Source organism: Camelina sativa, chromosome 15 (genome assembly GCF_030686135.1).
Source record: "Camelina sativa cultivar CO46 ecotype springtype chromosome 15, ASM3068613v1".
NCBI lineage: Eukaryota > Viridiplantae > Streptophyta > Magnoliopsida > Brassicales > Brassicaceae > Camelina > Camelina sativa.
The window spans coordinates 14,471,705-14,498,978 of NC_141894.1; the positions used below are offsets into that span (position 1 = coordinate 14,471,705).

The 27,274-nt window shown below is 35.2% G+C and overlaps 6 protein-coding genes across 11 annotated transcripts; 2 read left to right on the forward strand and 4 right to left on the reverse strand.

The window, feature by feature from the left end:
- Window positions 1-760: 760 nt before the first annotated feature.
- Window positions 761-2,621, reverse strand: LOC104746848 (cyanate hydratase). 2 transcript variants are annotated; one of them, XM_010468386.3, is made up of 4 exons: window positions 2,085-2,621; window positions 1,939-2,010; window positions 1,096-1,204; window positions 761-1,024 (listed from the first exon to the last, which is right to left on the reverse strand). In XM_010468386.3, the coding sequence occupies exons 1-4, from the start codon at window positions 2,354-2,356 to the stop codon at window positions 971-973; spliced, it is 507 nt and encodes a 168-aa protein (XP_010466688.1). In that variant the 5' UTR covers window positions 2,357-2,621; the 3' UTR covers window positions 761-970. The 2 variants fall into 2 exon arrangements, with proteins under 2 accessions (XP_010466688.1, XP_010466689.1); XM_010468387.3 differs by having other exon boundaries at window positions 761-1,021; window positions 2,085-2,453.
- A 2,512-nt stretch (window positions 2,622-5,133) lies between these two features.
- On the forward strand, window positions 5,134-11,589 carry LOC104746847 (uncharacterized). Its single transcript, XM_010468385.3, has 23 exons — window positions 5,134-5,591; window positions 6,044-6,283; window positions 7,226-7,549; window positions 7,648-7,749; window positions 7,835-7,894; window positions 7,967-8,196; window positions 8,287-8,410; window positions 8,492-8,672; window positions 8,754-8,782; window positions 8,879-9,027; window positions 9,111-9,213; window positions 9,327-9,422; window positions 9,520-9,566; window positions 9,644-9,767; window positions 9,858-9,920; window positions 10,014-10,073; window positions 10,152-10,313; window positions 10,392-10,465; window positions 10,548-10,641; window positions 10,736-10,872; window positions 10,957-11,037; window positions 11,132-11,237; window positions 11,343-11,589. Exons 2-23 carry the CDS (start codon window positions 6,107-6,109, stop codon window positions 11,421-11,423), a joined length of 2,604 nt encoding a protein of 867 aa, XP_010466687.2. The 5' UTR covers window positions 5,134-5,591; window positions 6,044-6,106; the 3' UTR covers window positions 11,424-11,589.
- Window positions 11,590-12,191: 602 nt separating this feature from the next.
- On the reverse strand, window positions 12,192-14,718 carry LOC104746852 (B3 domain-containing protein REM14). Its single transcript, XM_010468393.3, is given in 9 exon segments — window positions 12,192-12,633; window positions 12,716-12,896; window positions 12,898-13,094; window positions 13,194-13,291; window positions 13,420-13,702; window positions 13,814-13,901; window positions 14,215-14,332; window positions 14,437-14,491; window positions 14,578-14,718. Coding segments are annotated over 6 exon segments (1,080 nt in total). The 5' UTR covers window positions 13,871-13,901; window positions 14,215-14,332; window positions 14,437-14,491; window positions 14,578-14,718; the 3' UTR covers window positions 12,192-12,369.
- Window positions 14,719-14,844: 126 nt separating this feature from the next.
- LOC104746850 (F-box/kelch-repeat protein At1g64840) lies at window positions 14,845-16,675 on the reverse strand. 2 transcript variants are annotated; one of them, XM_019236905.2, is made up of 3 exons: window positions 16,491-16,675; window positions 15,199-16,402; window positions 14,845-15,066 (listed from the first exon to the last, which is right to left on the reverse strand). In XM_019236905.2, exons 1-3 carry the CDS (start codon window positions 16,557-16,559, stop codon window positions 14,951-14,953), a joined length of 1,389 nt encoding a protein of 462 aa, XP_019092450.1. In that variant the 5' UTR covers window positions 16,560-16,675; the 3' UTR covers window positions 14,845-14,950. The 2 variants fall into 2 exon arrangements, with proteins under 2 accessions (XP_019092450.1, XP_010466694.1); XM_010468392.2 differs by having other exon boundaries at window positions 14,922-15,066; window positions 15,178-16,402.
- Window positions 16,676-19,425: 2,750 nt separating this feature from the next.
- On the forward strand, window positions 19,426-24,449 carry LOC104746856 (uncharacterized). Of its 4 annotated transcripts, none has more exons than XM_010468398.3 (14): window positions 19,426-19,814; window positions 20,335-20,416; window positions 20,694-20,797; window positions 20,954-21,080; window positions 21,354-21,448; window positions 21,771-21,894; window positions 21,994-22,074; window positions 22,207-22,305; window positions 22,389-22,544; window positions 22,630-22,684; window positions 22,764-22,834; window positions 23,206-23,250; window positions 23,458-23,625; window positions 23,707-24,449. In XM_010468398.3, the coding sequence occupies exons 1-14, from the start codon at window positions 19,777-19,779 to the stop codon at window positions 24,145-24,147; spliced, it is 1,686 nt and encodes a 561-aa protein (XP_010466700.2). In that variant the 5' UTR covers window positions 19,426-19,776; the 3' UTR covers window positions 24,148-24,449. The 4 variants fall into 4 exon arrangements, 1 of the variants encoding a protein (XP_010466700.2); XR_015582369.1 differs by having other exon boundaries at window positions 19,483-19,814; window positions 22,764-22,906; XR_015582370.1 differs by having other exon boundaries at window positions 19,483-19,814; window positions 22,635-22,684.
- Window positions 24,372-27,105, reverse strand: LOC104746855 (protein DETOXIFICATION 18). Its single transcript, XM_019236904.2, has 7 exons — window positions 26,671-27,105; window positions 25,784-26,328; window positions 25,529-25,615; window positions 25,371-25,427; window positions 25,034-25,272; window positions 24,834-24,952; window positions 24,372-24,736 (listed from the first exon to the last, which is right to left on the reverse strand). The coding sequence occupies exons 1-7, from the start codon at window positions 26,926-26,928 to the stop codon at window positions 24,632-24,634; spliced, it is 1,410 nt and encodes a 469-aa protein (XP_019092449.1). The 5' UTR covers window positions 26,929-27,105; the 3' UTR covers window positions 24,372-24,631.
- Window positions 27,106-27,274: the final 169 nt, after the last annotated feature.

Consider the following 27,274-nt stretch of genomic DNA (forward strand, 5'->3'; position numbering starts at 1 on the left):
GACGAATTGCTTTAAATTGTAATACATTTTTTAGAGAGAACTTTGGGATTCATTACTACCACACGTTGAGGTGCTGGAGGAAGAACTTCTTAGAGAGACAAAAGTAAGATAAACTTTAGAAACCTTTCCTTTTCAGGACTCAGTATGTTTGTTCATTTGTTCAAGAAAAGTAACTATTATCTGCACAAACAAGTCATGGATCTTGGATTCAACGATAAATTCATAAGGACATGGGAGTACTATTTCGACTACTGTGCAGCTGGTTTCAAGATACTTACACTTAGGAACTACCAGGTAACACAAACACTGGAGCATTAACTAGAAAAATAACCTTGTTTCTTACCTCAGTCTCATTTTAAGATTTGACTTTGATTAACCAAATGCATTTCTGCGATATTGCAGATAGTTTTCTCACGTCCAGGGAACGTAGCTGCATTCGGTGATGATGATCCATTCCGCAGCTCTCCTTTAACTCAGAAAAAAACAACAATAGATGAAATAGTTTCCAATCTGAAGTACTACTACCATTTCTTGTTTCCCGGAGCATAAGTTATCAGGACATTCTGCTTTCATGATTGCTTATCCAATCTGTACTAACAATCTCTTACTGTCCAGACCATTATAAAGCAAAAGATCATAACCTGTAATGTGTGTGAACATTTACTTGAAGTGTTATGGCCACTTCCGTTGCAAAAACCTTACTACTGTCCAAGTTTGAGTACTATGATGTTATTCAAGATCTCTGTGACATGGTTACATCTCGGGTCCATAAGACTGCCAGAAACTTTATTCAATCGATATCAAGCATGAGTACAATGTTTAAGACAAAGATAGAAAATGTTTTCTTGTTTTTATTAATGCACTGTTATTCAACCTGAAACAGCTTTAACCTGGAGGCTATAGAGTACATATAAACAAACACCCTACGCATTATAATGATACAATGCTTAAAGGCTTCTTTACATTTATATCATTCGCTTGTACTTCCCTTGAGATTAAGCCTTGAAACCATATTCTCCGTCTTCTGTAACAAAAATGATCTCAAATCATTCACACATTCTGAACACTTATATTGAAAGAAGCATTAACACTAACCTGTTCGGAATGTGAAAGATACTTCCCATCAAGTGTCACGACCACACGATTGTTACCATCTACTCCTTTAATTTTGTCCACAGAACAATAGAAGTCTATCGCCGACATGCTAAACAAATACACACACAAAGTAACAACGACTCAGCTTTAATAGACATGAAAATATAGATAGATCACTCTCACATACAAAATTTGGCCAACACAAAAGCCAACTAGGAATCAATCGTATCTCAAACAGAGAGAGGAATGCCAATATATCCTTTTCAACATGTTCTGCGACAAATCTAATAATTTAGTCGACATTTCTAGCTTCTCCTTAAAGCAATATCCATTTTCAGTGCGTGCTAGTTCAGCTCAAAGTATTAAACAAAGTAAAGTTCATCCACTTACAAGGTTCTATGTGATCATAACTCTACATAAATGAACACACCAGCCATAATAAATCAAGAATCTTTCAGTTCAATCCTCTCAACATATGAACAAGCACAAAGGTAACTACCAAACAGTGACCCTTCAAGCAACGATCAAAACTCAGATTTTACAAAGAACATATACATACATGCCGATAAATCAATTCAATTCAATCATCTCAAGTCTCAACATATGAACAAAATGGAGCAAGAGGAATCTACTAAAACAATGACCCTTTAAGCAAGTAGCAACGATCAAAACTCAGACTTTACAAAGAAGATAGAACACACAAGCCATATAAATCAAGAAACTTTCAAATCAATCATTTCAACATATAACACAAATGGAGCACAAAGGATTCTACTACTAAAAAATGATTCTTTAAGCAACGATTCAAGACTTGTATATATACTAAAGAAGATAGAAACTTACATGCCGTCACCAAAATCTTCATTGATAATTTCCTTAATACTCTCACCAAAATGCATCACTGCTTCATTCAACCTAAATAAAAAAAATCAAAAATAAAAAAACTAATCCTTAAAAAGAGAAAAAGATGTAAAATTTACAGAGCAAACCTGTAGATGGTTGGTTCTTGGATGAGATTAGGATCATAGGATCTCCACGGCGGAGACATCATATCTCCGATGAGGTCATCAGTCAGAGATGGCAAAGCATCCTTGAGCTTCTGGACTGTATCGGGTTTGAGCTGGGCTTGACGACGGAGAAGCTGAGCTACGTAGACGTTGGTGAGACCAGTCTCCTCCGCTAATTGGGTATAAGTCTTGCCGGAAGCTGCTTTCACGGCGAGAAGCTTATTTGTAACACTCTGTTTCTTCGCCGCTTCCATTTTTTTTTTGACTAATCCAATCACTTTTTTTATTTATTTTTTTGTCTTCTCTTCGACGCTCTGTCTCTCTCTCTCTCACTTATCAATTATGAAAGTATTATCTTTAAATGGGCTATATTTATCTCTTATATATAAAAGTTTTTTACAAGAGAGAAAAAATTCAAGTGTAAGGGTTATTAATATTATTACTACCTGCAAGTGTTTTGTGTTTTTTTGGTATGAATGTTAAATTTTGTACTATTTTCGTTTGTGGTTGTGAGTTGTGACAGATGGGTTACAAGAGAAATTCAAGTAGTAGAGAAAAAGGACCAAAAAAACTACTCCCTCCGTTTTAAAATATAGGATGTTTTAGCTAAAACGCGCAGATTAAGAAATCTTTACTTTTAACAAGTTCAACCAATCAGAAACAATACTACATAATATAAAATACTAACTTAATCTAAAAGTTACATAGAAAATTGAAAACATCCTATATTATGAAACAAAAAACTTCTCTAAAACATCTTATATTTTGAAACAGATGGAGTATAATACTAAAGAAAACAATAACATAACAACAACAAAACATATAAAATCCCTAAAGTTCTTTTAGTACTAAAATTTTATTTTGCGATCCTTTAACTATCTTGTTTTGATTTGTTTGAGTGATATTTATTCGTTGGATATCAAAAAAATTTGAAAACTAATGACTATAATTGGAAGTAGCAAATACTTAATTTTTAATAGATTATTTTGCCAGTGGCATACAACAACATAAGTTACAGTGACATACAACAACATAAGTTATCATAACATTCACCATATACTCTACTATGTATAAAATAAACACAAAACCTCTCGCATCCAGCGTGTCCTTCTTTTTTACATGTGTCTCGTTGGTAGCATTGTTTAATCTCTTGCTTTATTCCAAAACCTATGTTACAATAATCATACAACATATTCAATTTCATTTAAAAACAAATATATCTCCATAAAAATAAACAAGTATAGTGTTATAAAATAATAAACTAGTACCAGAAGTGATATCATCACAATGAATTGAAGACATGACAAAGAGAGTAGTTAGAACAAATACAAGCAACATTTTCTTTGTGATAGCCATTTTTATGATATTATCTTCTTAAGTTGTTGTTGTTGTTATACATTGGATGTGTTTATATATAAAGTAACACAGTTACACAGATAAACATAAAGGAAGGTGTATTGAATTAGACATTTTAGAAGATTTTGATTTTTTATTAGAATCACATGTTAATCAATTAGGGATTTCTAAATATCCACTCAAATTCTATGTTATTGAACTTGGTATTTAGGTAATTAAAATCATTCAAAATCATTTATAATCCCATGTTATTCAATCACTAGTTTTAAAAAATCTTATCAAATCCACTGTTATTAGAAAGTTAACAATTCTTTTTTTTTGAAATATTGAAAGCGATTCTAATTGATTTTGAATACATTTTAGTTAAAATTAAGGATTATAAAATCTCACCTCTATAGGTGTGATTTAGATGGATTTTAAAAAGAACTGATTTAAACAAAATAACTTATTATATTAACATAAACCCTTTCGTATTCCTCGTTCTCTCTCTTTATTACATGGTTCTGGTTGGTATAGCCTTGTTTAAATTCTTGTTTTATGCTAAATATACGAGTAAAACATGTTAATTCAAAATTCCTATATCTTTGATTTCAAAACCAATAATCTTAAAAAGAAAAAAATCTAATTTGTATTTATAAATCAATAAACCAATAAAGCCCCCTAAATATTTTAGATATGCTCGGTTGATTGATTCAATTGGACATATAAAAAAAACTAAAACGGTTTTTTTTTTTAATCCCATATCTTATATTACAATTAATTAACCACAAGCCAACTTTTATATCCAATTTTTATCAGTCCATCTTTTTCATTTACTAATGAAAATTTAACAATTCGTCGTTATCGTCATTATCGAAATAGAAATAATTCATTATTATTGTCATCAACCACAATAAAATTTTAATTTTTTATAATAAGTGGATGTATGTATTTATTTATTTTGTCAACGATTTAATTTGCAATATCATATGAGAAATTAGGTGACGTGGGAAGATGTTACCCGTGGGATAAATGGGTCTTCAATAAGTCCACGTCTTAAAATTGCATATGGTCCTTAATTTTTATAGTAGAGAACTTAACTTTCAATTTTTAATATACTTGCAAAGTTGCAATTGGCCCAATCTAAAAGTAGAATCTTCCATGGCCATGCAACGCAACTACCATGTGTGTGTCAGTGTGTGAAAATAGTAAGCCCGGAATATGATTAAAACAATCTTGACTAATTTATATATTTTCCATTTTCTGAAATGGGAATATCTTTTATAGCCAAAAATGTAATGTAATCCTCTAGAATAATCTTTTTTTTTTTTAACTATGAAGATATCTTAGAATACTGGAACGTAATTACCATTATAAAATCACGTGTAGTATTAAAATAAAATACATACGTTGTGATTGTGAAGATCCGCTTGTGCAAGTGCTGTTACCACCTCTGAATAATAAGTTTGTTTATTAACCTCTCCAGTCAGTCTCAAAATGCTAAACGAGATTCGTGGAAGATAAACAATCTGAACATATATAATAGTAATGGTGGATTGGAAGATAAAACGATAGATCAGTCATGGGAGCTACAAGTAATAGTTTTCTTTTTTGAAAAAAGAAACTACAAATAATGAAACGTCCAAAGAACATTATTTTTAAAAGGATTGTTTTATAACAAAAACTAAAAAAAAAAATATAGAAAACGGGATAATTAGAGAAACGCAAACGTCGAGTATTTGGAAACGAGCCAAACACAGCTTTTTTAACTTGTGTGGACTCTATATATATATATATAGATTTGCCATATAAGCACAAAACACAATGTGGCTGGCTGGCTGGGCTTATCTCCTCATCACAAGTGTTTCCTTTTACACTCTCATCCAATAGTCGTTTACTCTTCAATCCCTACCTCCTCCTTCATTCCCCCCCCCCCCCCCCCCCCCCCACTCCAATTTTTTCTTCATTTTTTTTCTCTTTCTGAAAAACAAGAAAAGGTTAAAACTAAAAAAAGCACCCTAGTTTCAGTTTTTAGAATTCCAAGATATCCGGGAATGAGCGTATCTCTCTAGCTAAGACTCATTCCAGCCAACTCTGAATCCAATTCCCCATTGTTCAGATCCAAATCCCATTGTGTTCCAAACTAAACAAGAGGTAATAATATTCTCTACAGTTCTCTTCCTTTTATAACAGATTTGTTTCATTGGTGTTTTATGCATATACATACATGAATAATAGATTCCGAAATGAATGAATAGGGGGAAGGTAGAATAAGAATGGTCACTATAGATTCAAAGTCTACCACTTGAAATTCTCATCTTCAATGCTGCATCTAGTGATACGAAATTAAAATAACTAGTATGATGAATTCTTGGTTTTGTGAGAAGGTAGAAGAAAGAGAGGTCACTAATAAATTAGAGTCTACTACCATTGTACTCATCTTTAATGCATTTTGCATTTACACACATTTAAGTGGTACACATATCAAAAATATCTGGTTTGTATAGTAAAAATCTCTTTATTTTATTTTACTATTGCGTAAATCCGTTGAGAATCTAATCCGATGTATCTGGTCAAAAAATGCAACTTATTTGTCTACAATGCAGGGACTACAAAATTGAACATTTCTCTTTACCAAAAAAAATATTAGAAAAGAAGAGAAAAAGAAAATGAAAGTGGCGGTGGTAGGGAGTGGGATAAGTGGATTAGGAAGTGCCTACGTACTTGCGAACCAAGGAGTCGAAGAGATTGTCTTGTACGAGAAAGAAGAGTCATTGGGAGGTCATGCTCGAACGGTGCGTTTCGATGGCGTTGACTTGGACCTTGGTTTCATGGTCTTTAATCGTGTACGTTTCCCTTTCCCTTTCGCTCATGTTTTTTTTTTAATTTTCCATAGAACTAAATACAATTTTTTCCTCCAAAAAATTAAAAATATAGAAATAAATAGTTTTATCTAAAAAAAAGTTTATACATTTTCTAGAATTTTCTTTATTTTCGTGAAAAGTGTGATGATAATTGAGGCTTTTTACCTTTATGTGTCCACTGGTCCACATACCACACAGATGGACCATACCTCTTGTCTTGTGTTTTTTGGTTCACTGTACGTTTTTTTTCTTCTTCTTCAGTTTGTCAAATTTATGTTTTAATTTGCTTTCTAAACGTTTGGAATTGGATACACAGAACTTGGATTACATTATACTATATGATTAGGACCAAATCTAAAAGTTTCTTTCTAAATAAGTCAAAACTTAAACGTATACTTATTGTTTAATGTTACAGAAATGTCAAACGTACGTATTTATAGACGAAATAATAACTGTTCTCGTACGATCCCGACCCTACATGGTGTTCAAATAAAGACCAACTACGAATTTTAGTTGATATGATAGTTTTAAAGTTCTTGTACAAATGTGGAATTAATGATTCTTTTTATTTTATGACATGACATAGATTGAATAGCACCATCTTGTGACTTTTCAAACTTTGGGAATATTATCATTTTATAGATAGGTAGCAATTTCATAAGCACACACTACTTCAGTTCATCAGTAATATTTGATTTGTTATTTATTAGTTTTGGTAAATTAGTCTTTTATGAATTATCGGATTGTGACATAGTGTACACTATTGGGCTTAGATAGCATCTTCTCTACATTAATAACTTATTCATATTATACAAAATTAGTCTCAAAATGTTATGAAAATTAAATGTGAGAACATATCCGTATCTTCAAATGTTCATAGCTCGACCTTTGGATATTTTAATCATACATAAAATATGTTGATAGGTTACATATCCAAACATGATGGAGTTCTTTGAGAAACTTGGAGTAGAGATGGAGGTTTCAGACATGTCTTTCGCGGTGAGCCTTGACAATGGCAAAGGTTGCGAATGGGGAAGCCGCAACGGTGTCTCTGGATTGTTTTCTCAGAAAAAGAACGTTTTAAATCCATATTTCTGGCAAATGATCAGAGAAATTGTTAAATTCAAAGAAGACGTTTTAAAATACATTGACGAGCTCGAGGGCAACCCCGATATTGATCGAAACGAAACCTTGGGAGAATTCCTTAATGCTCGTGGATACTCTGAATTGTTTCAGAAAGCTTATTTGGTGAGGTTCTTATTCTTTATAGTGGTTAAGACAAAATGTTAATTGAAGTTTTCTTGGACTAGGAGTTACCTCTAATTATATATATTTATGTGGAGTAGGTTCCCATATGTGGTTCGATATGGTCGTGCCCATCAGATGGTGTCTTAAACTTCTCTGCTTACTCTGTTCTTTCATTTTGCTGCAACCACCACCTTCTTCAGGTTCATTAAACTTCTCACATCTTTCTCCTTTTTTTTTTTTAATTATTTCTTGGTTTTTCTTAGCTTAATTTTGTCCTTTTTTCAGATCTTTGGGAGGCCACAATGGCTAACTATTGCTGGACGTTCTCAGACTTATGTTGCAAAGGTTCCAAACTAAACCAATGATATGTGCATATGGTTGTGTTTGGCATATATTTACTTGCTACCTACGGATCAGGTTAGGGCAGAATTGGAGCGACTAGGATGCAAGATCAGAACAAGCTGCGATGTAAAATCTGTTTCTACATCCGAAAATGGTTCTGTAACTGTTACAAGTGGAGATGGATCTGAGGAAGTTTTCGATAGGTGCATCTTGGCTATGCATGCCCCTGATGCTCTGAGATTGCTTGGTGAAGAAGTCACATTTGATGAAACTAGAGTTCTTGGTGCTTTCCGATACGTTTACAGGTTCAGAAAATTCACACCTTTAATTATCCTCTTCTATTAAAAAAAAAAAAAAAGTTAACCAATTCATTAACATTTTGTCATCGATTGCAGCGATATATATCTCCATCACGACATTGATTTGATGCCACGGAACCAAGCAGCTTGGAGCTCGTGGAACTTCCTAGGAAGTACGGAAAAGAAAGTATGTGTAACATACTGGCTCAATATACTTCAGGTACAAAACAATCTACTTATTTTTAAAACACAGGTTTGGCAATGACTTGAAGCTAAATATTGATGAGATCTATTGGTGCAGAACCTTGGCGAGAAATGTGAACCATTCTTTGTAACACTTAACCCAGACTATCCCCCAAAGAAAGCATTGCTCAAATGGACTACTGGTCACCCTGTACCTTCAGTTGCAGCTTGGACAGCTTCACAAGAGCTTCACAAGATTCAGGGCAAACGTAACCTATGGTTCTGTGGTGCATATCAGGGTATACCATATATTTTGAAAACCTAAAACATATAAATCCGTTTTTTCATTGTCTAACCTTTAGCTGAATTTCACCTTTCAGGCTATGGTTTTCATGAAGATGGACTAAAGGCAATGATCAAAATTCTATATGATCAAAGCTCCTTACTCTTTACAGCATATTGCATGTTTGTAATAACTAACAGGTTTATGAATTGTCTTATTCAGGCTGGCATGGCAGCTGCACGAAGTTTGCTAGGGAAAGAAACCGCTCTTCTAAACAACCCGCGGCATATGGTCCCTTCCTTGACAGAAACAGGGGCTCGGCTTTTCGTTACTAGGTTTATGGGACAATTCATATCGACTGGTTGTGTAACGTGAGGCTCATCCTATCTCCTCAATTTTAGATAATATTATGTTAAAACCATTGTTAAGTTAATACATACTATGAATTTAACAGAATACTTGAAGAAGGAGGAACTATGTTCACATTCGGAGGGAAAGAATCTACTTGTCCGTTGAAATCTATTCTCAAGATTCACAGTCCTCAATTTTACTGGAAGGTACATATATAATATGACAATGAAAATGTTTGAATATCCTTTTCCATTATTTCATAGTTCAAGAACCTGGTTCTTGATTTCTTGATTCTTGATTCTTGTGTTTCATCTCTTAGGTTATGACACAAGCGGATTTAGGACTTGCAGATGCTTATATCAATGGAGATTTCTCTTTCGTAGATAAAGACTCAGGACTTTTGAATCTGATTATGGTACACATTGTAATACACTTGTAGTAGCATAGATACTTTAGTTTGGGAGTTATTATTTTCTAATGTTTATGTGCTAAATTTATTAAACTTTCTGCAGATTCTCATTGCTAATAGAGATACGAAATCAAATCTTACTAAGAAAAGGTAAAAGCTTTGAATTTTGATTTGCCTGCAAACTTTATCTCCTAAGCTTTCACTCCTAAGCTTTCACACTCTTGCAGGGGATGGTGGACACCGATGTTTCTAACTGCCGGTGTAGCTTCAGCAAAGTATTTTCTGAAGCATGTATCTAGGCAGAACACATTAACACAAGCTCGTAGAAACATTTCTCGTCACTATGACCTTGTATGTAGTCTGAACCTCCACCTCCATGAACGTTTCTTCCTTTTTTGGCTTTGAGTTTATTACTAAATTCTCTGTTGGGTTTATTCACAGAGCAATGAGCTTTTTGGTTTCTTCTTGGATGATACCATGACCTACTCCTCTGCAGTATTCAAGGTGACTTATTAAAGAACTTTCATGGTTTCTGTTTCTTTAGTAACTTTACTATCATTCTGACTTGAACCTTTCGCCATTATCTCACGTTTATAGTCAGACGATGAGGATCTTAAAACTGCACAGATGAGAAAAATATCTCTTCTGATTGACAAGGTAAAGCATTTTCTTGATCTGAAACAAGAACCTGTGAAATTTCCTCTGTTCTTGAATAACCGAAGGGGAACATTTCAGGCGAGAATAGAGAAGAACCATGAGGTTTTGGAGATTGGATGTGGATGGGGAACTTTGGCCATAGAAGTTGTGAAAAGAACTGGATGCAAATACACTGGCATTACGCTATCTATTGAACAGCTTAAGTATGCAGAAGAAAAAGTGAAAGAAGCTGGACTTCAGGTTTGCATAATCCATCTCTTGATCTGACTTCTGTTCCTCTTAAGATATGACTGACTCCTACAACTTCTGAAATTTCAGGATCGTATTAAGTTTGAGCTCTGTGATTATCGCCAATTATCTGATGTCCAAAAATATGACAGAATCATATCTTGGTAAGAAAAAAAAAAACTCTCTTTTTCCCTCTGGTAAGAGTTATTAAATTTTCTTATGACATAACGTTTTTGAACATTTCAGCGAGATGCTAGAAGCGGTTGGCCATGAGTTCATGGAGATGTTTTTCAGTCGATGCGAAGCTGCACTAGCAGAAAACGGCTTAATCGTCTTGCAGGTAAAATAGTTCTTGCTAATTTCTCTTCAAAGGTCATTTCTCAAATGTTTTTCATAACCATTTGATCGTTTTTATAACGTATTGACCATAACAGTTCATATCTATACCCGAAGAGCGATACAATGAGTACAGACTAAGTTCAGATTTCATAAAAGAATACATATTCCCTGGTGGCTGTCTTCCTTCTTTAGCCAGAGTTACTTCAGCTATGTCCTCTTCTTCTAGGCTATGGTATATATACATGTTCATCCTTATTTTTTTCCTCCACCACAATCTCTTCGTTGAATCAATCTAAATCTTGAAAAAAATATACAGCATTGAACATGTTGAGAACATTGGGATTCATTACTACCAAACTTTGAGATTGTGGAGGAAGAACTTCTTGGAGAGACAGAAGTAAGACAAAATTATCAAAAACATCTCCTCTGTTTTCTCTTCTGTCTTCATCATGTTTATACTCACATAAAAAGAAACTATCTTTTTTGTGCAGACAAATCATGGCTCTTGGATTTGATGATAAATTCATAAGGACATGGGAATACTATTTCGATTATTGCGCAGCTGGCTTCAAGACTCTTACCCTCGGAAACTACCAGGTTAATAACATTACTAGACCAGAAACAAAACAAGTATGCTTCTTTAGTTTGCTTGTAATCCACGGTGAGACTGTGAATAACCTTTTGACACAATACACAATGCAGTTGGTGTTCTCACGTCCAGGGAACGTAGCTGCATTCGCGGATTCATACCAAGGATTCCCTTCTGCTTATTGTATCACCTGAGAGGCACCAAACAACATTTTTGGTTGCTTATATTTTTCGAACTATACAATATTTTGATGAGCTGAAACAAAACAGTATGATTATTTATTTATTTGGATGGGTGTGCTGCTAATTGTGAAATTTTTCTTGAATAAAAAAAAAAGAGATTTACTTTGGAGAAGAAAAATAAGCATTTACTTGTTGAACAACACACTCGTGAAGCTTTAACCAATTGATATAATACACTGCATGTATAACAACAATCTTGTATTTGTCCTGATCAATATGCCAATCTTATCTAGTCATTGTCAACTATGTGACTGGAAACTTTTAATATAGTAGTATTAATCAACTCTATAATAATAGTTCACCTAAAAATGTAGATAATAAATTTGTTTGATAGTCGCTGACCGTTTACGTTTCTTGCTATATGTCTTTCAAATTAGTATGGTGGAAAAGAAATGGTCGTAGGCATGGAGAGCCCACAACTCATCACTCTCACATTGCAAAGTGCATCGACAAGAAAGTTCGCAATCAACCGAGCCATTAGGAACACCATTCATTATACAGATCATTTTATATAATTGTCAATGGACTTGCTCCATCTTCATCTCAATACGTAAAATATTGCAATGCCTTAAGTTGTCTTGGACAAAGGTGGAGATTGAAAGAGTTACCAGTCCATCTTCCCCATCTTTATTTCTTTATGGCCCTGATGGGCTTCACGCTACATAAGAGAAATAGAAGAAGAGTTGGGCTTATGGTAAAAGAAGTCACCAGATGACCATCAGCATGAAGTAAGCTTATCTTAGACAGAGTATGCATCCAAAAAGTTACAAGTAGCCACCAGAATGTCTACATATCCTCACAACAAAAACAACATACAGTGACTTCTTCACTTCTAGAATTGGACATTGTCACTAGTTAAAACATTGATTTAGGTAATTTTTTGACCCCAGGTACATTTTCAGTTGGTCTCTTGGTTCACCTTGGAAGAAAACTTAAGAACAGAGCTTCTGTCTGCTCCCCAAACCAGCTCCAGGATGATTGATTCTCCGATCTTCACATCGTTAGCATTGCAAAACTCTTTCCAACTTCCTGCCAATTTCATTCTCTTACGTTCCACCTCAAAACACATATTGGTAGACCACTTCATGCCGTGTTTATCCAAGAAACTCATCTTTTTTGCCTTTTGTAATCCATTCACCTTTGTGAAAGGTATTGGAAGCGTCTGCGAGAGATTGAAACGAGGGTGAGATAAGGATGAAGAATTCTGTAAAAAGGAAACTTAATGGCTTGGTGATGAAACTAACCAGTTTAGATTCTCTGATGTTGTAAGGTGTAAGGGTCACTGTCACAAAACGGTTTTGAGATTCTGAAGAAGAAGCTTTCCATATCAATCTATTCTTCACTACATTACCTTCTGATAAGCAATCTTCTTCTTCTATCTCTCCAGGGGATAAACGTAAACCAAGAGTTCCACCTTTTTGGAAGTTTGAATGTGAAGAAATCACCAGCACTAAGTCCATTAGCTTGACAAAAACTTCTCCATCCTCCTCTGATGTAAGTAGTTCCGCATGATTTCTTTCGTTTCAAACTTACAGTCCACGATCTGCCCTTTTCATTAATCAGAATCCTCTCTCCACATCTTGTGTTTAGACCATTTGCTCTCACAAAACTCATTGGAAGATTCTGGAAATTTCATTACAAAACAAAACATGAGTTTGAATCTAATCAGACCCTTGTATAAGAGTTTCTTTTAGTGTTTAAAAAATCGAAGAATTAGAATACCAGTGAGTCATAGCGTAGATTTGAAACCGTGACATTAGCCACGAAACAAGATTGATCTAGTGAAGACTCTGCTTTTTTCTTTTTCCTTTGAATCTCCCCTGAAAAAGAAGAGGCGAAGAGACACTCTTATCTTTTTATATACTAATACTTACAGATTCATATTCCACTATATTATGAGCACATCTCTTAAATATATCAGTTAGAGAGGCAAATGAACACAACTCACCGAGGTTGTTCTGGTTGTCTAAAGAAGACACATATTGAATCTGACAACAACTAGGTCCCAACATTGTCACGTGAAAACTCATGTCTCTCTCTTGTTTGAAGACAACGATGTCGCCGATGCGAAGATCATGTGCGAGAGCAAACTCTTTCCAACCGTTTGTGAGTCTCTGCCCATCTATTTTCACTTTCCAGGTTATTTTGGATGCGTCTGATCTTAACTCTGCCGTCTTCTTCTGCTCATTTCTTCCTTCAATATTCTTCAAGAAGAAAGCCACAGGAATTGTCTGAAACAACATGTAAATACGTAACAGACATATTATGCTCAATGAGCTTCTCAAAATTACAGGGGCATAGACAGAGATAGAAGAAGGGGAAGAGTAAAAGAGAAAGATTACCAAATGGCTTTGAAAGCCAGGAAGAAGAGGCTTGAAGAAATGTTGATTCGCCATCATCAAAGCTCCTAAATCTCTCTCAGATTTTACACTGCAATCTCAAAGGGGGAAAGAGTGTAGTAAACACAAAATTATAAACATGTCAAGACTTTTTCTTTTTTTTTTTCTCAACGAGAGACTGTTTGGTTTCCCACTAGTGAAAACTCACCCGAGAGCTTTAAAAAAAAAAAAAAATCTAGTAATGATTAATTTTGTTTCGAAACATATATTTATTGTTGAGTTTTCTTTTCTTTATAGGACTAGGTTACGGAGGAAAACTAATGCACTTAACATGCTTTTATAATAACAATCATAAATTTATCCATAAATCAATTAAGTAGAAGTGAATAGACGATAAACCATACCTGTAATAACATGTTTCCTCAGTCGAAACAGAGCCTAACAAGAACCTCCCACTAGATTAGCTTCAGTAAGTTGCACGCCGCTACAAGAATGCTTTATCACACTTCCTACATGTCTTCACTGTAAAAATAAATACCTACAGCTTATTTCATCTCTGTGTGGTCTAAATTTGGCTCCAAGCCTCCAAGGCATCAATATGAGACATACATGACCCGTTTTATTACCTTGCATTGTACAGTCTTTCGTAATTGTAGCCATGAAAGTGGCTTGGAACATCTGCTGCAGGTTGAGACATATAATTTACTTCTTTCAAAAGCTATTGGCAACTTGGAAGAGTACTGGTAAAAAACATGACCATGTGATACCAAGTATTCAGCCGGGCTGATGCAGCTTTGAGATTTCATGAGACATGGCTGTGTGGTGTTGACAAGGTTGTTGTGGGGATACTCTCGCGAAAACACATTAAAACTTAAATACGATTGATCTAGTCTTCAACATATCAAGCATAACACTAGATACACACTCCACAACAATGGTTAACATCAGAGATCACAAAATTTATAAACCTAATCTCGAATCGAAGGATAAGGTTGCTTGTGATCTAATAAAAACAAAACCAACAGTATGTCTCATGTATCCAAAGCAGTATTTTCAGTATTTACTGACCTTGATCCAGCTACCAAAAGACATTTGCCTTGCAACTTCACTTGAAAAGTTACCTCAACCATAAAAAATTCATCATTTGCCAGATGGAATCGGATAATCTAGTGACTGTTTACAACCAAAACATTTTAAAGCAGAGGACCAACACACCAAATTCTCTTCCTCCATCAATGTTAAGCGGAAGAAAAGTTCTGCAGCCATGCAAGTAAGTGTTTCCAAAAGTGTTATAATCAGAAGGTACAATCCAATGAAGAAGAAGAAGAAGAAGAAAAAAAAAACAGCAAAACGTATCCATTAGCGACATTTTTTGGATTAGCACCCACTCCAGAGAGAAAGAGCCGGAGATCTGTTGATGATGGCCACACGATTCTCACTTGACAATCTCCAACAACAGAGGTCATCTTCTGCCCTTCCTGTATGTAATCCGTATTTGTAGGCGTACATAACACAGCCACCCTCATTGGTAAACAAGATTGAGTTCCCACTCACACCATAACCATCAGGAAGCTCCTTAGCCGAGCAGCAGACATTTCCAAAGTGTCCAATAAACAAAACACGGTCTCCCAAATCGCTGACCACGACCCATTTACCAGCCTCCTCATCTAGCTTACTCACTCTACATATGAAGCCATTAATATCTACTTCATCAGAAGAAGAAGTTGGGATAGTATTCTCAACAAGGAAAAGCTCGTCATCACCAGATGGAACCAGAAAATTGCTTGAATTCATCGGCTGTGAGGGCATCAGGGGAATAAACACTTCCAGCGAATAAGGATCGATAATGACAACATCTCCGTTGAAAAAAGCTGCATAAAATCTGCCTCTAAAAGTGACTAAATCCCTGCAGGGAGCATCTGAGACGTTCTGAAGCCACAACCATCTCATTTCAGAACTTCTCAACACCAACAAAACTCTAGAGTAGTTGAGGATCACAACGTATTCTCCTCCTCCTCCTCCTCCTCCTCTCTCTTTGTTTAACGGAAGAAAGGCCACGCCTCTGTAATTTGTTGACGATTCTTCAGGATCCCAACCAATCATTCTGTACTGATGGCCTAGAGATAGAATCTGACAGTCGAGCATTTTCACCAAGTTTCGATCAGATCCAGGGATGTTAACTTTCACTGAACATTGAAGAGGATATGGAAGAAGCTCTATATGATCGTCTTCGTCTCGGCCAATTCCTCCCATAACATACGCAGTAGGCGACACAGCAGCACGAGTTTTGACGACTCTAAAGAGAAACAAAGGGACCTTCTCGAGTGTGCACGAGTCTTTGCTTTCGAGAGTGAACTCGGCGAGTTTGGGAAGAGAGTAGCTTGCGCGTAACAAGGAAGAAGGAAAGGGAAATGCGGATCGCCACGAGGTACAGACAGAACGAGCATGAACAACATGGAAACAGTTGTTAAGAAGAGTTGAGATTGTTAGCAGTAGCTCTTCAGGGAGAAACGACCAGTCTGTCTTGGACAATGTGAGATCTTTCGTTGCCATTTTTGCTGATGGAGACGGAGACAGCTGCAGTTTTGAAACCTAAAAAACCAAACCAAAAAATTACAAATTGCGAAGATTGATTCAAATCAAATACAAACATCGGGTGATAAAAAAAAGAGTTTCGTACAAGTTCCGGGAGAAGAGAGCAGTCCAGTATCATGGATGATGTCTTCTTGTCTGTTTCAGGTTCTTCCATGTTTGCTGATTTGCTGCGATTTTTGGAATTCCGAAAGAACAAATTAAGAGTCGTCTAGTGTAGATTAATCGCAGATCTAGCCTCGTCGGGTCGTGTTTTGACTTTCATTAACTCATTATTATATTTAACTTGCAGAAATGTTTATAACATTATTATTATTTTTTTTGGTATGAATTAAGCTTATCGACCAAGACCAACCAAAAAAAAAAAAAAAAAAAGAGATTTGAATAGTTCCACAACGACAAAAAAAAAAAATGTTCCACAAGTCTTATTAGATGATAAAACTCTGTTTTTTATTTTACAAACCAGTTAAATAAAGGTTCACATTTTGGTTTATGAGTGTGTGCATAAATCTTTGAAAAGTGTTGGGAGATAATAATTAACAGTTTCAGCTGGCTACATCCTCTCAACGATCCGTAAAGAGGTAGAGAGTTTCTGAAACCAACAATGTTTTCGATTTCTACAGATGGTGATACAACTTTGTCTTTGTCAGATGCCATTTCCTTTGAATGCTGGTTTCCGTAGACGCATACCGGCATACGCTCAACGATTTCTTTTTTGGTGCGTCAACCTTTATGTATTCGTTGAAGAAATCTATTAGTTCTTCCTTCTTTAGCTCTTTCACCTGACCATAACACAAAAAAATGTAAAGGGCTATGTTATATGGTTTCAACTATCCAAAAAGGAAGACTAACGAATTTTGCATTAAGGAGCAAGACGTTCTTCATAGTTTGTCGATTTATCCATGCGCTTAAATTTGTGTGCCCCGTCTTGAATCTCTCCCCAATAAAACCAGGACTCCTCACTCAAGTTCTTGTGTTTTTCAAGCTTCATATCTATCAATGTTGTTACATTGCTCTGGGAAGAAAGTTACGTCATAGTGATATTTAATCTCAAGCAAAGCAAATATCATCTAGAGCATCTGGTTGTGTCATCTCACCTTGAATTCTTCATCGCTAATATTGTAAAGCTTACTCTCAATGTCTTTGAGTAGTGACTCGACCCTCAAATTTATATGTCCAGGTCCCTATTAACAAACGCAAAGGTAGTTTAAGAAATATATGCATAAACAAGAAAGGGTTATGCAAAGTCCGAGTGGCAAAGAGGCAAGAAAGATTGGTAGTTTGGTACCTTGACTGAAGACTGGATAATGAACTGTACACCATAGACATCGATCATCATCATCAATGCTTCCACACTGGTCTCTTCTACCGGAGGATCGGAGTTACTTCAAATTGTCTCCAAATATGTGGAGGACTGTTTCGATGTTGTTCATGCTTGCTCTGTTTGCAACTCGTGGCAATCCACATTTCCTTTTCCATCTTTCCTGTTACGCCCAAGTTACTTTCTTTCCACATTCGACGAAGTCACTTTCGAAAGCAAAGACTTGTGCACCCTCGAGAAGGTCCCTTTGTTCCTCTTTAGACCCTGAGCTCCAACCATTGCTGCTAATTCGTCGTTGGATTCTGAGTATTTTCTGGGAGGTCATATAGTAAGGAAGCGCTTTTCGTCGATAATGATTTTCAGGTTTTTTTATACCCATGCCTACAAATATTTATCAAGTTTTAAGAAAGAGATAATATTCAAGCAATCAATATAAAAAAATATTTTTGGTAATTATCATCTTTAAAGGGTTATTACTTCGAAGCAACACAAATGCGATGATATCGTCAAAATAACTGTGGACGATGCGATGATAGAAATGAACATTTTGTGAGATAGATAGTTTTTTAAAAAAGACCACTGCCAAAAGTAAATATTCTTAAAAAGATAAGGGATTTCTATTAAAGATTAAAAATGACGCATAAACAATACTCTGTACTAACAAATATCTTGTCACTAATTAATCATTTTTAGAGAATGTATCTGCACATGTCAGTATTAAACTAGTATTAATCAACTCTATAATAATAGTTCACCTAAAAATGTAGATAATAAATTTATTTGTTTGATAGTCGCTGACAGCAGTAATCAACAACAAACCCATTGTTAAATATAATAAAAGTCTGTAATTATATTTTGTTGACTCATTGATGATATTAATAAGAGCTGTACAATTGCAATCTCCTTCAAAACTAGCTGAAGTACTCTCTGTGACGCAATGCGGCTAGTAGTGTTTTTTTTTGCTTCTGCTTCCAATGGTGTGAATAAGCATGAGATAACTTTCCTAAAAGCCAACATTTTGTTAACCATGGTGGTTAAGTATTAACTAGCCACCTCTAACTTGAGATCAAAGTTACATTTTACGAATATGACTGTCGTGTAGAAGATGGCGTGCTGATTGTGACTTTGTGAGTTTGTGACTGTTTGTGAGTTTTCATTGCATTATTGATATTGATATTGATATTGAGTAATGAGTACCTATAGATGGGTTATTTAATATATTTGGTAAAAATTGTATACAATTAATAATAATTATATAATACAAATATATCGTGTTTGTAATAACACATATTTAATAAATTTAAAAGAAATCGATAAAACCTATAGGTGAAATTTTTGCGGCAACAATATTTGTTATGATTCACCAAAGTTAAAACAATATAAATCCATATTTTTAAAGTAATACGCGTCAAATTCTATGCATTTGAAAAGTTTAAATATTTTAATTATGCTGTAAAAAAATAAAAATAAAATAATTACATAAATATCGAAGAAATATACATATGTTTATTCCCGGTTAGTTTACAAAATGAATCCACATTAAATTACATTTATGTGATCAAAAGATTATTTATACATCAAACAAAAATAGCTTAATTAATACAGTAAGTACTACCAAAATAAACTCAATATATCTATATATATATATATTATTTTTTAAAAATGTACTAAATAAATAAAAATGTCAAGATATGGCTTTCATAAAGTGGCAAAAATGTAGGTAACTTACCAATTTTAAATACTAACCGAAAACAAAATATGGAAAAATCGAAATAAAATCAATAAACCAAAAATAAAACAAAAAAAAAAATCCGTTCTGTAGCTTCCTTCTTCTTTCTCTCTTTCCCCTTTGTATCTTCCTTCTTCTTCAACCTCTCTCGATCTCACTGATTGATTCTTCTCGTCAACAACTCGATCTTCTCTTCTTTCTAAATTAGGATTCCTACACACGAAATTCTGATTTTTTTTTTTTAATTTTATCGAATTTATATTGTTTTTGTTGTGAGAGATAAAGAGTTGTAAATCAATCTATCTCTCTCTGTGATTCAATAAAATGGAGCAGCTTGTTAACTTCATCATTCGACCTCCAAGGTGAACACCTTCTCTATCCCTAATTACGAATTCGAGTTTTTTTTTTTTAATCTTTCGATCTTGCGATTGAGTTTTCAAATTCTCTCAATCGTTTAAGTATAAGAATTTAGGTTTACAATTTGTGAATTGAGTGTTTTTTTTTTGTTGCTGTGTACGGTGATTAAACTAGATAGATGTATAGCCAGGAAAGGAAAACAAAATTGTGGACCGCTTGCAAAATTTGTCTTCTTCCTAATTTTTTTTGTTTGCATTATTTTTGTGTACTTCACTTGAGTTTCTCTGATTAGAAGAAGAATCAAATTCTTGTTTTTTTTTTGGGTACCCGTGTGATCTCTTTGTGTCAATACTATTTTAGATTCTGCTGGGGATCCTGATTCTGAATCTTCAAGAACGTTGTCCATGTTTTGGTTTTGAACTCAGACTTAGGATTTTTGGGATGGTTACTAAACTAGAAAATGTACCTAAGAGGTTATATAAACATCTATCTGAAGATTGTCTATTTGTTGTTTGTGTGCTGCAGGGCTGAGTATGATCCGGAACATGATCTCTTGGAAAAGGAGTTCATGATGAAAGGTAGATGGTATCAGAGAAAGGATTTAGAGGTACAAAAGGATTTATTTTTTCGTTGTAAGCTTGTAGAATCAAATCTTTTGTTTTGTGGAACCTTCCCTGTCTTGGATTTTTATGTATCTATGATAGTAATAAATGGAGGTCCTACCATTGTTTGTTCTTGTAAATTTTCAAATTCTATTTTTTAGAAAGTAAGGTAATAAGGGTACGGAAGTAAAAGAAACTGATTTGTTAGTCAAAAGTGTGTTTTCATTTGCTATTTTGATTTCTTTTCCTCGCTTGAGTGTTGTTCGGATGTGTCTTTGGCAGGTTAAAAACAGTAGGGGAGATGTTCTACAGTGTAGTCATTATATGCCAGTTGAACGCCCTGAAGGAAAGCCTTTGCCCTGTGTAATATACTGCCATGGCAATAGGTACTAGAACGCTTGATAAAGATATCTTGAGCTATAAATTATCATGAATATGATTCGAGTTGTACTGCTTAACTGTGTATCTCCTGTCCCTTTGGTTTACTCTTGGTCCTCTTGATTCTTTGCATTGCTTAATGGCCCTGCAATTCTGTCTTCCAGTGGGTGTAGAGCGGATGGCAGTGAAGCCGCAATTGTGTTGCTGCCTTCAAACATCACAGTTTTCACACTTGACTTTTCGGGATCGGGTCTCTCAGGCGGGGAACATGTCACCTTAGGCTGGAACGAAGTATGTGCATCTTTAATTATTCTTGTTTGTCTCTTCTACTCTTCAAAATATATTGTTAAGTTGGAATAAACATGTGTGTCCTAATTTATTCCGTTGTTTCATATTTTAAACCTATGTAAACCAATATGGTTGTGCGTCTACAGAGGAACTCTATTGTCATCGTGATGAAGACATATTTCATTTGATTTGGACTCTACTTCATGTTTACATTATTCTGAATTATGGTGTGATCATTCTTCTTACTAATGCTAAATTTGATGTATGTGCTTGCAGAAGGATGATCTGAAGGCTGTGGTTGAGTTTTTGCGGCAGGATGGAAACATATCTCTAATTGGGCTATGGGGGAGGTCAATGGGTGCTGTTACTAGGTTTGCCTCAGTCTATAATTTATTAATTTATTAAGAGCGTATCCATTTCTCTGCCGTGCATGAAGTTTTAAGTTAATGGTATGAGACTGTGTCAATGGAAAGTTACTCTTACCGAAGATTTATATATGTTTTGACGCTTCACTAGTTTTCAAGGGTACAGTAAGTGGTGTGATACTTTCCGGTGATTATCCATATTAACTACATGTCACAAGTGAACGAGTATAATGAAGTTCTGAAAAAAGCAATTTGTCATTGAAGTCACTTGTACTGCCTGCTAAACTACGATAGCATTGTGTTGAATAATCCTTTTTTATTGGTACAGCTTGATGTATGGAGCCGAGGATCCTTCGATTGCAGGAATGATTCTAGACAGCCCATTCTCCGATTTAGTGGATCTAATGATGGAGCTTGTAGATACATATAAGTTTCGTCTGCCGAAGTTTACTGTAAGTACATTTATATTCTGATGCGAATTGTTCTGTACTGCAAGGCTTCCATATTGCGTTTAATATTATGGTATTTAGCTTTCTCTACTGTATGTTCAGGTAAAATTTGCGATACAGTTTATGCGGAGAGCTATTCAGAAAAAAGCAAAGTTTGATATAATGGATCTGAACACCATTAAGGTCGTCTTTCTCGACTTGTTTGTCCCTTTTATCTACTTGATTGCATAAGTCTGATATATACAACAGCGTTATTACTTGTCATGATCATCCTGGTAGTTGGGAAAGTTTAATTGTTTATATTCCATGCTGCAGGTGGCAAAGTCTAGTTTTGTTCCAGTTTTATTTGGACATGCCTTAGATGATGACTTTATCCGCCCTCATCATTCAGATCGGATATACGAAGCTTACATAGTAAGTTATTTCCTCATGCGCATGTTCATCTTCTACTAGTTCCAATGTGCCTCAGTATTAAATCTGCCTTACGATTATGGTAGGGTGACAAAAATATCATCAAATTTGAGGGAGACCACAACTCCCCAAGGCCTCAATTCTACTTTGATTCGGTAAATATATTTTTCCATAATGTCCTTCAACCTCCAGAGGTGGTGGGACCAACATTTTATGACCCATTGGATGAATACTTTGCAAAGGTAATGCGACCGTTGCACATATGACTGTTTAAATACTTGTTTCTGCCTTAAGAAACGTCAATAATGATGTTTATTTTATGTTCAGGGCAGTTGGGGCACTATGCATGACACAAATATTCCACAATCCTCAGTACCGAAAAGTGAGTCATACTGGTTTCCTCTGAAGTTTCTGGCAGGTTTTATTTGTGCTCAAAGTCGTCATCTTTTGTCAACTTTTAGGTTTAGCCGCGGGTAGCATCTCTGAAGCAATTAATGAAGTCCGCAAGAAACGACCCATGAGTCGCACAGATGTCAGTAATTCTCGAGTAATCTGGGTCTTTTGAATGCTTATGTCCTTTATACTCAAGACAGCTAATGCATAGGTTTGGATGTTTGGTATTCCATTATTTTGATAATGGTTCGAATAAGCAGTCATTTGCTCCCCTAACATTCCAGTCTTCCAATTTTCATATGCATTTAGTGTAAAAATTTTAGAACGCCATAATTGTCTAATTACAGAACTTTACTGAAAGAGCTTAAAGCTTATGAAATATAGTGGAGTCATGGATTTTCTCTTGCACAATTGATTAAAGTAAAATGAAATATACTTCCCAGAAGGATATAGGTTGCAGTTTTGAGCTTTCTCCTTTGTAATATTGATGTTTTTAATTATTTTTTTCAGGTTCCCTCGAGTGTCACATCTAACGGTTCTCCATCAGAAACTAAGGTACAAAATCAGTTGCTCCTCCTTTCCATATCTGCTTTTTGTGCTGTGTGTATATGGTCGTTTGATCATATAATGGTCATTCAATTAACAATGGTAGAGACACAAGTGCCATGGTGACCAGCTGTAAATCGTGCGAAACAGAAAAGAAAATATAATGAAAGAGACAAAAGTCGAAATTCCTGATGCTGCGTAATGTTTTTGTTTCAGGAAAAAGAGAGTCATGATGGACACGACAGTTCATCTCCTGATATGATAAGCTTTGATTTGTCAAATGGCGATCAATACCCTCCTCACCTTAGGATGGCTTTAGATAATGATCAATATGTGGAGTATCAGATGGAGGATTTCCCATCTAATGCAGAGGAAGAAGAAAGGGTGAGACTGAAACTGGAATTCTAACCTTTTAATATGTCTATGTTCTGTTGATGTTCTCATAATCTTATTTTGTTAATTCAGATGCTTATGAAAGCGGTGATGGAATCATTGAAAGACTTGGAAGTGCAAAGTCAACAGAAAAAAGATCCTCCTGAGACGAGAGTTCATGGTGGCTCTGCATTTCTAACAGCAGCTCAAGGCCTTCCTCCCAGGGAAGAATCAACTTCAACTCGAGCAAATCAATCCGAGACTGATTCGGCTTCCAGTCCAGCAACACGTAGCCAGGATCAACTACCGTCGTCTTCCGAGCCCAATCCTCCAAGTGAGACCTCGACTTCTCTGGCGAGACCCATAAACGCTTCTGGTCCTGGCTCTTTAAGCCAGAAGGAAACCGAGACAGGTGACATGTCAGGAGTAACAAAGGCCACGGTGACAGTTGAACGTAGTAGTAGCGCACCGGGGAAAGTATTAGACGGATTAATACGCAGGTGGGATCTAAACTTCTTCAAAAACAGCAAATAAGTCCAGTTATGAGTTTGGTTGTGTAATTGCGTCAAGTCAGTGCTATACGTATTGGTTCAAAAATAGAAGGGTTTTTCAAAGGTTTGTCATGATCGATAGGTGTTTAATAATTAAATTCGATGTTGGCTTTGGTTGGTTATTCAAATGTTTACATATGATTTTTTATTCAAATGTTTGTGTTCTCTTGTGGGCTTTGGACAGTTTGAACAGAGATATGCGTTGTGTTCATTCCAAATGCACTTTATTATCTTGTTACAAAAAACATGATGATTCAATTAATGTTCATCTAAAGTTAAACTTAATAATGTATTTTCTTGAACACAATCCTTCCTTGATCACTTACCGAATGATGCTTTACATTCCAAAATTAACAAAGATAAGTTCAAAAGTTCTAACTAAGCGTGTGAAAGAAGATCATGAGTTATTTATGGCGTCCACAATAACATTCTTCTACCTTACTCTGACAAATGGAACTTAAGAGTTTTCAGACGGTAGCAGCATTCAGCTTTGTCCACCTCCGGAAAATTGTCATAAGCAATAGACATGAGGATTGGCAAACCATCCCACATATCAGACCAATCCACAAACCCTGTTTTCACCAAAAATATATCAAAGAAATGAATCAAACACAATTTAACAAAAAAAACAAACTTAAACCATATTTCAAAAGAGAGTCAAACATTCACCTTGGCATACAACTTCAACTTGAAACCACAAAAGACGGATATAGGCATTCCAATAAGGTAGAATGTTCCCAAATTTATAACCGTGACTATACGTTGCCATCCGCATCCTCTTGCTACTCCTGTATATAAATTTTGAATATAAGTTTTTCCGTGCTTTGATGATTCAAATAAAATAAAAATGATTAGTCGAAATCTTTTACCTGATAAAACACCTTGGATTGAATCAAGAGTTATAGAGGCAGCAAGGAAAAACCTCATTGATGCAAACTCGTCTTTAATTACATGGCTATTGCTGAATAACCCAACCCAAACATCATGTCCTATAAGTATAGCAACCACTATGCAGAGAGCAAGAACTAAAGACAACTTAACGGATACAGAAGTCGCTTTCTTTGCCCCTTTTACATTTCCTGCTCCAAGTTCATTGGACACACGCGTGCTGCAAAGTTTTTGAAATATACATTTTTTTTAAAAACAATATTACTATGAGATGAATACATAAGTATTTTGAAACAATTATTGATGAGATGAACAAACCTTGCAGCTGCGCTAAGTCCGCATGTTAACATGTAGCTAATTGATTCCGTGTTGACGCTGAATGAGATCAATATTACACACAATAAGCTACTTTTTTGTTGATGTAAAGCATTGCTTACACTATGAAAGTGATATAATATATAAATAAAAAATCATACCATATAGCTACTAAAGAGGTGGTGATTTCTGGATTTGGCATCAATCCCGCCAAGAAGACAAGAATCTCGAACGCCCAATATTCTAAACTGTTGCAATAAAATAGTATTATTAACTTCAAAACGCATATGAAATTTTGCTTGTTAACATGTATGCCGGGTGTGTCACAACGACGATACTAACACAAACCATTGGCTTTATGGTCAAACAAGTATACAAGAAGTTAGTAGTTGAGAATGGTTATTGATCTGACTTACCATACCATAGCAGTAGAAGGGATGCTTAACTTCAAGTTTACAACTACATAACGAAACGATTCCAACGAGAATCCAGTCCATGTTTCCTTAAACTTTTCTGAACAAACCACATAAGTTCCGAGAGAAATGAAACCTATCCACAATGAAATAGATGTAGCTATTGGAGCACCAATGAATCCAAGCCCAGCTAAATGCACCAGCGCATACGTCAGACCGATATTAATCACCAAGGGAAGAAACGAGAAGACAACTAGCGGAATAATGATGGATTGTGTTTGGCAAAATCTCATAATGTTTTGTAAGAATCCATAAGCAAATAAACCGGGGGATAGATACTTCATATAGAGTGCAGCTTGTTTTGAGATGCTAGGATCTTGTCTAAGAAGTAAGAAGACCGGTTCCGTGAAAAACCATAAGATGGTGATGAGGATGGTGAAGACTAATGAGACAATACAAGATGATTGTAGATGAATCCCCAACATCCTGTAGTTTTTTGCACCAAAGCCTTGTCCACACAATGTCTCAAGTGCTCCACTTAACCCTGTCTAAATATTAAGACTCGTAAAATTTCTTTATACACAAATAACACCGATATATATATATATATATATATATATATTATGCATATAAAACACTCATTCAGCATACGTTCTGGTTAATACGAAAAAGACAATTTAGGACACAACTCATAAGCCCATCCACTTGTCTAACTCTTTGTTAAAAATATTTTTTTAATATGATATTTTCGAAGCAAAAACATGGGGTTTTGCAACTGTTTTGGTCCAAGTGGATTTATTTATTTGGTCGGAGTGGGTTTTAGTAACGTATGGAGGTAGAAAACAAAAGAAAATGTTGGATACGAATTAAGCTTGAAGAATAAGGAGTACCATGAAGGCAAAACCGGTGACGGTAGCCCAAGAATTAGCGAGGGTAGCACCGGCAAGCTCAAGTTGGCCGAGATGAGAAGCAAACATCACGGAGGTTAAAGGGATACAATAGTAGAAAACATTGGTGAATATCATTGGAAGAGAGTAAATAATTTGACTCTTTGCTTCTTCCACGTCAATCATTTTTTGAACATAAGTTGATGATTTCCCTCTTCCTCCTTCACCTTCATGGTCATCCGTCGACGTGAGATCAACCATTGTGTATATGTATCTTCAAGGACTTTTGGATTCGGTTAGGGGTATGGAGAAGATGATATTTTATATTTGTGAATGTGAAGAACTAAATAAAGGATTAAGTGGGAGAGGTTTAATGGGATGAGTTCAAAGGACCTGTCTATGTCAGAGAGGAGATGCCAACCAATTTCGACTCTTCACAGACACGAGGAAAAAAGAAGATAAAACAAGTAAAGGTACGCAAAAAGAGTTTTATTAAATATTAACATAAAACTAAAAAAATATTAGCACACTCACTAATCTCACTAATGAATTTTATATTAACACGAAAGACCCAAACAACCAAGTAGACAAAGCCAGAAAATATTAG